This window comes from Chelonia mydas, chromosome 22 (assembly GCF_015237465.2).
Source record: "Chelonia mydas isolate rCheMyd1 chromosome 22, rCheMyd1.pri.v2, whole genome shotgun sequence".
Lineage (NCBI taxonomy): Eukaryota > Metazoa > Chordata > Testudines > Cheloniidae > Chelonia > Chelonia mydas.
The window spans coordinates 2,222,931-2,235,967 of record NC_051262.2 but is presented as its reverse complement, the minus strand read 5'-3'; the positions used below and the strand labels follow the sequence as shown (position 1 = coordinate 2,235,967).

General features: G+C 63.4%; 1 protein-coding gene across 5 annotated transcripts in view; it reads right to left on the bottom strand.

Annotated features, from left to right (window-relative positions):
- Nucleotides 1–3,263: 3,263 nt before the first annotated feature.
- ROBO4 (roundabout guidance receptor 4) overlaps nt 3,264–13,037 on the bottom strand; it is an 88,479-nt gene continuing 78,705 nt past the window's right edge. For 2 of the 5 annotated variants that reach the window (XM_043533866.1, XM_037882465.2), the window contains exons 18-20: nt 10,742–11,148; nt 7,629–7,874; nt 3,264–4,296 (exon numbers count right to left, since the gene is read on the bottom strand). In XM_043533866.1, the coding sequence (XP_043389801.1) occupies nt 4,121–4,296; nt 7,629–7,874; nt 10,742–11,148 (829 nt within the window). In that variant the 3' untranslated portion in view covers nt 3,264–4,120. Of the gene's footprint in view, nt 4,297–7,595; nt 7,875–10,741; nt 11,149–13,037 lie in introns of those variants that run through there. The other 3 variants (XR_006286959.1, XM_037882464.2, XM_043533868.1) reach the window with 3 other exon arrangements.

Here is a 13,037-nt window from a genome sequence, read left to right as displayed (position 1 = left end):
GCTGGGCCTGCCAGCAGAGGTGCCGGGGATCGAACTCCTTTCGGCTGGCTGCGCTGGGACCACAGAGCGAGCACTGACAGGCCAGGCCTGCCTCACGCCTGAGCTCCCACCCCAAGCAGTAGCCTGCTTCAGCTCCCTGCAATGAACAGTGCCCCCAGTGCTGGGGCTCCCCTCTGCGTCTCCTGGGACGCCCCCTAGTCCTGCACTGATGGGGGGCCCAGCCGCCTTCCTCCCCAGTTCCTTCTCCCGCTGCATCAGTTCTAATCCCCTGGGCTGGACAGCACAACTGGACTGCCAGCCCTTCTGCGCTGCAGCCTCCCGGGGCTGGGAAACGGGGCTCAAAGCACAGCCAGCTGCAGACATTGCCCCCCCATTCAGCCCCCTGCTGCTCCTCACCGGCTGCACAGCAACCAGAATGAGTCCAGGCTGATTCCCAGTGGTCACAGCAGGGCCAGGCTGGGCACCACAGGCTAGTGTGGGGGCGCTGGGCAGAGCCGGGGGGGTTAAGATATGGGGTTACGATGGCTAAGGGCAGGTGGGTGCCAACATGGCAGGAGGCATTAGACTATGTTTATTGTGGCCAGCGGGTGGTTTCAAAGGTGCCCTGCAAAGAACCCAGCTGGGGCTGGTTCTGCCTCTTCACTGACGGACAAAGTCTGGTTTGTGTTTTCAGAACAGTGGTTTTTCCCCGGAGGAGTGTCTGGGCGCCAGGGTCATTCCTGCCTGACTCGGGCAGTGGCCTGCACGCTGTCTTGGGCAGTTAGTGGTACGTGAGTTAACGAAGTCCAGCTTGTTTGGAGCAGTCAGAGTAACAATCCCCCAGCCACTCACAGTCCATCAGGAATAGCAAGGGAGAGGAGAGCTAATGGGCAAACTAGGAGAACCCCCTCGTTTCTTACGCCCCTGCTCAGGGGTGTTGTGTGCCCAGCACAGCAGCGAGCAGACTGGATGCCACCCACCTGATCTGCCAGCCACCTTCTGCACTGGGGCTTTACCACTCGGAAAGACGCCGTTTGGGACTTTGCATGTAGGTGAGTGTACCACGCTATGATGTTGGTGTTCGCACCCCGGCGGGCTCCCATCAATAGACATGTCTGACTAGTGCTGGGGATGGATGGGTGGCGTTTCCCCGCCATGCCAGGGCAGGACTCACCCATCTGGGCATGGCTAACCCAGCCCTACCAGCAGGACTGCACCAAAGGGCAGATTTCCCAGCCCAGCGAGACTCCTCAGACCATCAGTAAGTGCCCACCAGACTCCCCACTGTTTTCTCTCTAGGGGCGGAGGAAATATAACAAAAGCAGCCTAGAATTCTGGCTGCGCCCGGCCCCTGCCCAGCTGTGCTGTCTCCAAAGGCCTAGAAGGAAAGGGTCCGTATCGCACTGAGGACACAAAGGCTGATGATTGTGTGCCCATGCCCTGTTCACAGTCCAGCCGGAAGCCTGTCAGGAGCCCCGATAACCCCGCCAGCCCTGGCTCTCCGCCCGCCCGCTGCATGCACGTGGCAAAGGCAGAGGCAGTCACTCCCCGGGGCGGTTGGGCTGGCCCTGCATGGAGCCTGCCTGACCTCCGCAGGACCTGGGCGACCCTGAGGTGACGTGTGCGGGTTCCAGTACAGCAGCGCGTGGCTTTGCCCAGGCAGCCAGGCTGGGGAGGGTAGTCGGGTCCCTGGAGACGCTGCCGGGCTTGGGACCGTGTGTTCGACTCTCCCAGCAGCAGGGCAGACGTGCAGCAGCCTGGCTATGGCTGCAGGTCCCCTGGCTCCAGGCCACCCTGATCACACAGTGCCGATCTCTGCTCATCCCAGCCCAGGGCGATGGTGCTCTGAGCCAGGCTGTCTGCACCGTACCTGGGGAGCTGGCTGAGCAGTGTGCCATACACCTGCCGCGGATGGGGCACACACCGGCGCTGGCCACACTGGGGTCTCGTCTGCCCTGCACAGGAGTGAGCCTTCCAGCCCAGCGCTTCGACCTGCCTCGGGCCTCTTGGTCCCCTCTCCCCCCCCCAGGCTAAGCCACACCATCAAGGCGCTGTCCACAGCTGTGCTTAGAGCATTAGCCCGAGTCTATTGACCCGGGCTGGGAGGCATGCTCCAAAATGCTGTGACGACATAACCATAGAGCCCCCTCTCCCTCTGCAGCGCCCCGCCCTGATGGCAGGGTCCAGGCACTTTGCCCCAGACACCCCCATTGCCCAGCACCCCAGGGGCAGCACACTCGCTAGGGCAATGCCGAGGGGAGCTTGCCTCCCGGCCCGACCTGGAGCTGGGCCGCCGCAGAACGCAGGGATTCGCCCCACGGCCCCAGTCGCGGGGAATGGCTGCGGGGCCAGGTGTTGGCAGAGGCCTCACCCAGAGAGCTGTCACTCGAGCAGTGGCAGGGCGCTCGCCCAAAGCCCAGCTCCTGGGACAGTTACATGTGCCTGGTTTCAGGGGCACAGCAACTCATGCTCAGGGCTGGGGCACGTGGGACAACGTGCGCTGTGACCTGTCCTGAGCATGGCTGCCAGGCAGCGACATGGCCTGGGGACCGGAGCGGCCAGAGCAATGCCCCACCTGCCCTCAGGGGGTGGGGACATGGGCCACAGGCTGCTCTTGGGCACTCCAGCCCCCTACCCAGGGCAGGTGGAGGATCTGGGGCTCCCCACAGAAGCCTGGGCACCCTGGGTGGCTCTTACCACTCCCGATCTCTGGCCTGGCTAGTAACCCTGTCCCCAGCCCCAGTCGGGTGCTCCAGGAGGGCAGCAAGCAGCTGCAGCTGGGCCTGGGTGGCTGACTTTCCAGACACTATCACTGCATGCTGGCCTGCTAGACCAGGGTGATTTAACTCCTCGAGGGGATCTCACAGCGCTGAGCGGGGCTGGGCCACCCACAGGGCCACTGCAGCGGGTATCTGCCTAGCTTCAGTGCACGTTGCCTAGGCCCGCAGGGCTGCCCACCCGCTCGCAGTGACTGCGGAGGAGGGGCCCACCACACGCAGAGCCCGCGGAGTACAGGCTCCCTGCACGCTGGCCACACAGGAGCCGAGGGCAGACACGCCAACGGGCGGGAACGACACATGCTGAGGCACATGAAGCCCCCCCGCATGCTCTCCGATAGACCTTGCAGCTGTCAGGAGTTTGTTTTCAGCTGCTTTTTTGGCGCCTTTCATTGCAGCGCGATGCCCAGGCTGTGGAGGGCTCCTGGGGTGCTAACACCGTGCCCCGTGGGTGTGGCCCCCGGGGCTCGCTGGGCGCCATGCAGAGGGTGACTCAGCGGCCATCAGCACGCTGGAAAAGCTCTCTTTATTTACAGGAATAAGGCCACAGCACTGGGCAATCAGGCAGGTCAGGAAAACGTCTCACAACAGCCATTAAAGGAAATATTAAACGCTCCAAGGCTCGTGCCCCTGCAGAGCTGAGAGCATTGCCCAGGGCAGACCTGACCAAACTGTAACAGGCAATTGCCAAACAACCCCCAGCTTCGAGTGTGGTGAACCCAGCTGGGTGGGCAGAGCCGCCGGGCTCCCAGCTCCAACCTGGGCAGCAAATGCAGGTCTCTGTAAACCGACAGCAGCTGCAAGGCCTCCAAACCCGGGGGTTCCCCGTGGGACCCAGGAAAAGCCCACGCTGGCGAGTGCCCCAGACAGCGTCACAGAGCAGAGATTGGCCCTGAAGCCAACAGCAGGAATCCCGGCTTGGCCCCCACATGGCGCGCTAGCCTGTGAGTGGGGCAGCGGGCGAAGTCCTGCCAGGGACCACGCACTCCGGAGAAAAGGAGGCAACGTTTGCTGGCCGTGGCCAGGCCGTGCTGCGTGGGGCTCCTCTCCTGCACGCAGCTGGTGTGGAGCTCGGCGAGGGCTCTGCACTGCGCCATCTGCCTGGCCCTTGGTGAATGCTCCCCCTCAGCGCATGGGGCAGGCTGGGAATCCTTTTCCCATGGGATCGCAGCCCACATTGGGGGAAGCGGCAACGGCCTGATGCTGTTGCCAATGACCAGGAGCCAGGCGTGTCTAGCAGGCACCAGGGGTGGGCACAGTAGTAGACGAGCACTCGCCCCCAGGCCCACGGTGCCCCGAGAGTCTCCCTGGGCTTTGGGCATCCCAGACGTCGTGCCCGCCTGGTACAGAACGTGCTCGGCTTTCTATGCCTGGACTTCTGTCGCCCCCGCATCCATCGGCTGCAGAGCAACCCTGGTCGTCTCCCCCTTCCTGGGAATGGCAGAGCCGCTTGGCATGGGACTGTGGGCAGCAGGGCAAGGGGCCTGGCACTCCCCCACCGCCCCCACAGCAGGGCTGCTGGACTCCGACATGCAGGCACCTGGAAAGGAATCACCTTTTACACACAGTGAGCAGCAGGGGCCGAGCAGGCTCAGAGTGTCACTCCGCCGTCCACGGGCAGACCAGGCCCGGCATGGGGACCCCAGCCCTGGGCAGAGCCACCCCTCCCAAGGGGCCACGGGGAATTTTCCTTCTTCACAAGGAGACCGTTTGTACCGTGTTCCCGAGTCAAGGCCCAGGGGGGCTCAGAGGAAAGAAACCCGCTGGCCTGTTTGGGAGTCAGGCGCTGATGACAAGGGGCACTCTGAGCCCCTGGTGAACGAGCTTGTTTCCTTGCGAGATGGGCACGACGGCAGGGCTTGCCACGCAGGGCCATGGCATCTCCAGCTGGCACAGGGCAGGGGCGTGCCCAGAGGCAAATCTGCAGGTTGAGGGGCTGGAAGGGCCGGGTCTGTCCTGCTGCCTGCACAGAGCCCTCACGACACACCAAGGGCAGCGGGGCCAGGAGACAGCCTCACTTCCCCTCCCCAGGCACCCCACCCGCTCCGGGATGATGGCCAGGAGCCGAGAGAGGCCTACCCGGGAACAGAAGGCCGCAGTGCAGGATGCACCAGAGCGTCGAGGATCCGGGCCAAAATGTACCTGGCACTGCGCCTGGCCTTGGATCAAACCTTCTCCTCTACCCCATCCAGACCCCATGGATTCAGGCATCGCTACCCCATCACACACGTCTCCCAGTGCCCCTTGCCCTTCACTAGCCTGACCCCAGCTCCCACAGCACTGCCCAAAGCGGCCTTGCCTCACCCTCACCCCAAGGGGTGCCCATGTCAGCCAGTCACCTCCCCCAGTATCCTGGGACTCAGAGCCAGCTCCGTCTGGGAGCTAATCACTGCACGCAGTCCAGTGCAGTGCCCCAGGGACGGACAGGCTCTGTGGGGAGTGGCAGTCCGGCTGGGGGCAATGTGGGGGGGCTGGGCTGTGGAGCGCCAGGGCAGGGACGAGGCCACCAGAGGCTTTGCAAGTCCAGGTTATTTTGTGTGGAGCTGGCGTCCCTGAGCTGCACCCAGAGCCCCAGGGTGCGTTTCTGCTTGAACCAGTCCCTTGGGAGCCATGGTAGAGTTCTTGTGCCCGCCCGCCCCCAGCCCACGCTGCACAGGGCAGGTTATTCCAAAATTCACTAAAATTTGCACCTGACTCCAGATCAGCTGGCTGGGCCAGAGTCCCAGCCTGGGGAGGCCTGGCCTGGCGGGCTCACTGGCTTGTTCCAGCGTGGCCACTCCTGAGGCCAGGCCGGCATGAGATGGGACAAGGCGCCAGTGATCACTAAGAGGAAGAGGCTAGCTTCTTTCCTGCCGCTGCCCTCGCTGTCAACCCCCAGCCCAGCAAGGCGAGGCTCCAGTGTGGCTGCCGGGGGCGGGGGGGGGGAGCAGGCTGCCCTGGAGCCGGCACCCGTCTCTCGCTGAGCGTCTCACCTGCTCACTGAAGCATGCAGGTGTGCGAGGCTGGACAGGTGGGGGAGGGGGGTGATGCTGGCAGGCCAGGTGCCAGCTCATGCCAAGGTCCCCATGTCTCTACTGGACACTGACAGATCCAGGGCTGGAATCACTGTAGCTCACATGGGGGTGAATACTGATCAAACAGGTCTGAGGATGATAAGGACGTGTTTAGTGGTTGGCCTCTACTGAATGCCTGGTAGTTGCAGCCTGCATTGATCTGTCTTCCACACTATTGGAGCGGTTGGAGGGTGAGCCTCGAGGAATCACCATACCGGAGAGGCCACTAATTAGCGTGATGAGCTGCTCTTCTGCAGAAGTTGTTGCACCCCCTCCTGAGGGAGGAGACCCAGCGATACCAGACAGGCTCTGGCGGGAGCCTACAACTGGAAACGCTTACATCCGGATTGAGAAACGAAGCGCTCCCCGTCCTGCTCTCCTCCCAGTGAAGATGAGGCATGCGAGTGGACTCCTCCATCAGCTGAGTTTGCAGCGGAGAGCACATGGCCGGAGGGGGATAAGCCCCCCAGACAAAAGGAACTAGGTATCTGTGCTGCTTGGACTTGGGGGGGAGAGGGAGGAAGGAGTTTCCTAGGCATAAGCAAGGGATCCCCAGTGCTTAGCCTGGGTTAGCCCTAAAGGACAATAGAACTTGCTGATTATAGACGCCTTTGTTACACTGTGAAAGCCAAGACTGTACCTCATTGGTGTGTCTCTATTCACTTGCTTTAACCTTGTAAATAACTCTCTAGTTTTCTTCTCCTAGGTAATAAATCTTCATACAGTTTATTAGAGGATTGGCCACAAGCGTTGTCCTTGGTGTGAGATCTAACGTGCAATCGGCCTGGGGCAAGTGGGTATCTGACTATTGCTGTGATTCTTGGTCGGAAGGGTCACCTGTCAGGCGATACGTTCCCGTGGGTGGCAAGCCGGAGCGGAGTACCCTGGGGCTGGCGGGGCTCCGTGTTCAGGCTGTCAGAGTGCTGGGGCAGTTTGCACTTGGGGCAGTTGGTTGGTTCAAAGTTCAGGGGTTCGTGCCCAGGGTTTTTATCAGTCTGCCCTGAGGCTGGCACTCACACTTGGGAGCGCTATGGGGCAGAGGGCGTTTGGTAGCAAGAAGGGGCTGGGGCACTTATCCAAGGGGGTCGCCAGAGGGGGCTGTTTGGGGACTTTTTCCTGGGCTGGGTGGGGAACTCTCCTCCCTTTCCAAGCTGCTGGGAGAAGCGGGCTCCAGGACTCTCCCTTCTTTCCTGGGGAGTCTCCCAGCGGTTTTTTCTCGGTGCTCCCTATGAGCCTTGGTGGCTCCCAGCCCCTGCTCTCGGGGTGAGTGGAGGGTGCTCCTGTGTCTGGCCTGGCTGGCACCTCGCCTAGGCACTGTGTGCCCATTGGTGTGTGTCACAGGGAGCTCTGCAGATGACAGGAATCTGTTCCAGCCCCAGTGTGGGCGCAAGGCCTGGAGCCCGGGCTCTGGGACCCTGCCAGGAGGAAGGGACCCAGAGCTCAGGCTGCAGCCCGCGCCTGAACATCTACACCACCATGAAACAGCCCCGCAGCCCGAGTCAGCTGGCAAGGGCCAGCCACAGGGTCTCAGTGTAGACGTGCCCTGAAGGGCCCAGGGACGCTGAGGGCTCTGGCTGATCTCCTGGCCAAGTGCTGCCCAGGAGGGGGCGAGTCCAGGACTACCCAGAGAGCGCAGTGCCCGAGCAGGCTAAGGCCACCCTCGGGCACCATGGTGCATGTGGCTGGCCCCAGGAGCGGCCCGGCGGGTGAGGCCTGGGCTCCCCTGGCTGGGGAGGATGCAGGGCTGCAATGCCAGGGCAGGCCGGCCCACCAGCGTCCCACTCACCCCGTGCCAGGCAGCATGGGCACTAACACTTGCCGTTTGGCCCATGGCCAGGGGCAGGGCGGGTCCGGGTCCCGTTCAGTGCTGCCTTCCCCTCCGGCTTCTCAGCGGCAGGAGTCCCCTCGGGCCTCTGGGAGTACTTGGCCTCCATCTCCTCCAGCCAGCCAGTGCTCCACTCCCAGGTGGGCAGGGGAAGGGGCTCTGCTCCAGCCCACGCCGCGCCCTCCCACCGCTCGGGAGGGGGAAGGAGCCCATCCAGCGGGGAGGCGGGCGGCGAGAAGTCTGTGGAAAAGAGCAACCCCCGAGTTACGCTGAGAGGCTCAGGGAGGGGGTGGGCACGAGTCGGTGACCCCAGGGACCCCCGGGCTGGCCCCACGCCGCTCCCCACCATCACGACCCTGGCACAGCAGAAGGGCTGAGCAGCGCGGGACGAAGGGCCAGGCCATTCCCATGCCAGTGTTCAGCGGCTGGAGCAGAGATCGGAGCCCACTCCATGGGCTGCCAGGGCACGGGCTTCTCAGAGCAGGGATGGGCGGGACCCTGACGCCTGGCCACTGAATGGGGACAGGCCTGTTCAGGTCTGGCCTCAGCGCCGCGCTCGCTCACGTGGCTCCCCCCAGCCCAGGGCAGGTGGCCTCTCTCTGCTAGTGGTTTTTCCTTAAAAGTTGAGAAGTGTGCGAGGGGCTGGCCTCATTTCCATGTCGCTGGCACCGCACGGGGCTGGTGCCCCATCCACGGCGCTGGCACCTCAGGCAGCCAGGCCTCTCCTCAGAGCCTGCTCCCTTTGCAGCTTCCTGCAGGGCCCCTGGTCTACAGCAGCCTCCTGCCCCCCCCCCGGTGTTGCGGACCCCCTCTGGCTCCCATCCAGCCTCGCCCTGGGGCCAGCTCTGGCTCTGCCCACCAGGCACAGTGTAGCCGAGTGGCAGCAGTGCTGGAGCAAGGCTCCGAGTGACGCACAGGGCTGGCGCTGCAGCGGGCGCTGGCGGCTGGAGGAGCAGCACCTTGGGCCAGCGAAGCTGTTTCCGTTGGACCAGGTGCAAGCAGCCCAGAGAGGAGCTAGCCCAGCTGGTTCCCGCTGGGCTCCTGGAGGACGGCTGCCTGTGGACGAGGTGTGAGCTGTGTACACGTGGGCACCATAGGGCATGGCTGAGCTCAGCGCATCAAACACCCTGCAGAGCCCTCCCGCCCTCGGTGAGGGGCATGTGAGCCCCCTAGAGCCCCCGCCCTCGGTGAGGGGCACCCGGGCACCGGAGAGCCCCCGCCCTCGGTGAGGGGCATGTGGGCACTTGAGAGCCCCCCGCCCTCGGTGAGGGGAAGGTGGGTACCCAAGAACCCCCCACCCTCGGTGAGGGGCACATGGGCACCCGAGACCCCCCCTCAGTGAGGGGCACGTGGGCACTCGAGAGCCCCCCGCCCTCAGTGAGGGGAAGGTGGGTACCCAAGAACCCCCCGCCCTCGGTGAGGGGCACATGGGCACCCGAGACCCCCCCTCGTGAGGGGCACGTGGGCACTCGAGAGCCCCCCGCCCTCAGTGAGGGGCACGTGGGTACCCGAGAGCCCCCCGCCCTCAGTGAGGGGCACATGGGTACCCGAGAGCCCCCCGCCCTCAGTGAGGGGCACGTGGGTACCCGAGAGCCCCCCGCCCTCAGTGAGGGGCACATGGGTACCTGAGAGCCCCCTGCCCTCAGTCGTCGGCAGGCAGGATCCAACCAGGGACCCTGGAGCTTAATGCATGAGCCTCTACTGCGTGAGCTAAAAGCTAGCTGGCTGGTAGCTAAGGGTGTAGAGCAGACTCATTAATCTCTCTCTCTAAGTGGCCTCGGTGCCACTGGATGGGACAGAACCCCACACCCAGGAGCTGTGTGGGTCACACTAGCAGTGGGTTACTACGTGAGCAGCTCGTCAGAGCAGCTCGTGGCAGAGCCACGTCCTCTGGGAGGTGAGTCAATGCCGCGTGGGGCATCGCAACCAGAATTCCCAGCCCCTGAGAACCGACGTCCCCCAGGCGCCCGCCAAAGCTGGGCAGACAGAAACCTGCCCGCACTGGTACGCAGGGCAGGGCACTGGCTGTAATGCACCCCTAATCTGCTAGCCCGGGCGAACACCTCCCCGCCGGGCCCTGGATCCCAGGGACCATCGCCGAGCCCGCCCACTGGAGAGGGAAGGCTGCACACTGCATACCGACCCCCAGGAGGCACGGGGCCCCCCGAGTGCAAGACCTCTGGATGCTCTCCCTGGGAGTGCACCTCCACCCCGCACCTCCCCCTGGGGGCAGCCAGCTGCTGCCCATACTCTGGGCAGGTCCCTGCTTCTGCCACTGCAACACGAACTGCTCTTTCCACACCTGGATGAGATGCTTTCCGCCTCATGGAGCGAGATCTGGGGGGAGGCTGTGTCTGAACAATCCCCCTGCCCTCCCCAGGGCAGTGCCCCTATTGTGGGGGCAAGCAGGGATCCCCAGGCTGCAGCTGCCAGCCACCGGGACGCTGATTTGCAGCATAGGGCCAGACAAGTGCAATGGCCACGCAGGTGTCTGCCCTGCCAGTGGGCGCGCGAGTCCTGGACCAGCCCAGCCCAACCTGCCCTGGCCAGCCTGGGGGTGTAAAATCAGGCCCCAGTGTCCTCTCTAAACTCAACATCCCCGCAAAGAGGAGCGGCTGTGCTGGGCGCCGGCACACACAGCTGCACTGCTGGATCCGTGTCCCCGAGGCCCCATAGTGCAGGCAGGGGCTGAGGAGGAGGAGGGGATGCCAGCACAGCCCTGCGCTGACTGGAGGAGTATGATCCCCTAGCCCTGTCAGCTCCAGGGTACGGATTTCATTCCAGACCTTGCTCTACTCTGCCGGCCGGCACAGAGGCTGGTGCTGGGGGGACGCCTTGGACGTGTTGCCCTTCCCACCCAGTGACTTTCCCAGGGGTTAGGTGCAGCGGTTCTTCAGAGCCCCCTTTAATTAACATCTGCAGCCCCCTCTCCAGGGCAGGCCAAAGGTTTGATTGGCATTCTCGGTCCTAAGAGAAACAGAAAATTAACCTGCCACTGCCCCCCTCCAGCTGCACCCAAGGCTTGGCGCAGAGAGCAGGGCCTAGTGCAAGCGCTTTGAGGCCTCTCCCCGGGGCTCTGGGCACGGGCACGGGCGGGATCCATGTACCTGGGCAGGCCTGCTCAGCCTCGCTCTGGCTCAGCCCGAAGCAGAAGCTGTCGACGGCCACGGCCAGGGCCCGCGCGAAGTTGGCGTCCACGAGGAAGGAGCCGTCGGAGGAGCTGACCAGGCTGCAGCGGGTGCTGGTGAAGTTCTCCTCGGAGACCGAGCCCCAGCCGTTGAGCAGGGAGCCGCCCAGCGAGCCCTCGGCCTCGCTGCGGCTGGACGAGGGCGTCCGGCAGTACCGGCGCAAGAAGGGCATGGACTGGCAGCCGCCCCCCTCCGCGGCGGGGTCGTCGTCCTCTTCGGGGGCAGGCCCCATCCCCAGCTCGGAACGCAGTGGGCCGCAGATGTACCCATAGGTGTGCGGGGGGGAGAAGGCCCAGGGGGCGGAGGAGGTGCTCTCCTGCCGGTGCCTTTGGAGCGAGAACGTGGAGCTGGCATTGACGTGGGCAGTTGTCTTAGACGGGAACTCGCAGCCCCAGGGCAGAGAAGGCAGGGCCTGGGCTCCCTGGGGGGCTCCGATTCCTGCCGCGGCAAAGCCTCGCTCCTGGGGGGTTCACGGCCAGCCCTGCACTTCCCAGTGACACCCGGTCCAGGGTCCCACCCATGCTCCCCGGGGCCCATTCAGAGGCCAGGTTCCAGCCCGAGCTTATTGACATGTTCTCAGCCGTCCAACCTGCAGGGTGTGACCCCAGCGCGTGGAGCATAGCCGCGACTGAAATGGGGGGACACCTGCACTAGAGCTGATGGGCTGTGAAGCCTGCTGTAGCTCGATGCAGTGGGGCTGTGTGCGGGGCGGGGTCTGACGGGGCGGGGTTCGAGTCCTGGCTCACGTCCCCTTAGAGCCGTATGGCTGCATGTACCAGCTGGTAGGTTTTGTTTTTCAATCACAGACACTGTTTAAATCCGGCCGGGCTGGTTTTCTAGCAGATCTGCGCTAGGAATTGTCTGGGGCAGGGCTCTGGCCTGTGCTGTGCAAGGGGGCCAGGCGAGATGACCACAGTGGTCCCTTCTGGCCCTGGCGTCTATGACATAAACCCATTAAAACACCCTGTTGAGCCTTACAGCGCTAAGGCTGCCCTGACCCCTCCCAGCTGGAGCACACAGGCTCATCCTTGCGCTGCAGGCAAACCCCTCCCCCTGCCCGTGGATCAGCGGGGGATTTGGCACCCTGGGCCAGGGGTTACACCCCATTTGCTGTGCAGAGCAGGAATCCCAAGGCTAGCTCCACACCGGGGGCCTGGTGTGATCATTGCAACAGTTAACTCCCCGGCACCCTGCTGCCTAGTGACACCCTCAGGCCCGAGCCCAGGCTCCCCCTACAATGCAGGGGAAAGAGGGGCAGCTAAGTGTGGGATCCCCAAAAGCCAGCCAGCTGTGTGGGGAGCTGCTGAAGCCAGCCAGTGGGAGATGCTGAGGAGACGGGTGGGGTGTGTGTGTGTGTATGAGTGTGCAGGGATGTGTGTGTGTGTGAAGGTAGGTGTGTGTTTGTGCAGGTGTGTGTGTGTTTGTGGTGGTGAGTGTGCAGGCATGTATGTGTGTGGGTGAGTGTGCATGCGGGAGTGTATGTGGGTGAGTGTGCAGGCAGCTGTGTGTTTGTGCAGGTGCAGTTCTGTGGGTGAGTGCGCACATGGGTGTGTGTATGCAGGGTGACTGTGCAGACATGTGTGCAGGCAGGTGTGTGCTTGTGTGAGAGTGCAGGTCTTTGTGCGTGTGTAGCTATGTGAGTGTACAGGTGTGTGTGTGTTTGTGTGGGCGTGTGTGCAGGCAGGTGTATGTGAGTGGGTGAGTTTGAGACACGTGTGTGCTTGTGTGGGTGAGTGTGCAAGCAGGGTTGTGGGGTGAGTGTGCAGGCGTGTGGGTGGGTGAGAGTGCAGGCAGGTGTGTCTGTGTGAGTGAGTATGCAGGCGCGTGTGTGTGAATGCAGGCAGCTGTATGTGCGTGTGCAGGTGAGTGAGAGTGTACAGATGTGTGTGTGAGTGTGCAGGTGTGTGTGCAGGGGTCTATGTGACTGTGAAGGTGTCGGTGAGTGTGCAGGCAGTTGTGCAGGTGTCAATGTGAGTGTGCAGGGGTGTGTGTGTGCAGAGGTCTGTGTGAGTGAGCAGGTCTGAGTGTATAGGTGTCTGTGTGAGCGTGCAGGTGTGTGTGTGCAGGTGTGTGTGTGCAGGGGTCTGTGTGAGTGTGCAGGTCTGAGTGTGTAGGTGTCTGTGTGAGTGTGCAGGTGCCTGCGTGTGCAGGTGTCTGTGAGTGTGAAGGTGTCGGTGAGAGTGCAGGCAGCTGTGCAGGTGTCAATGTGTGTGTG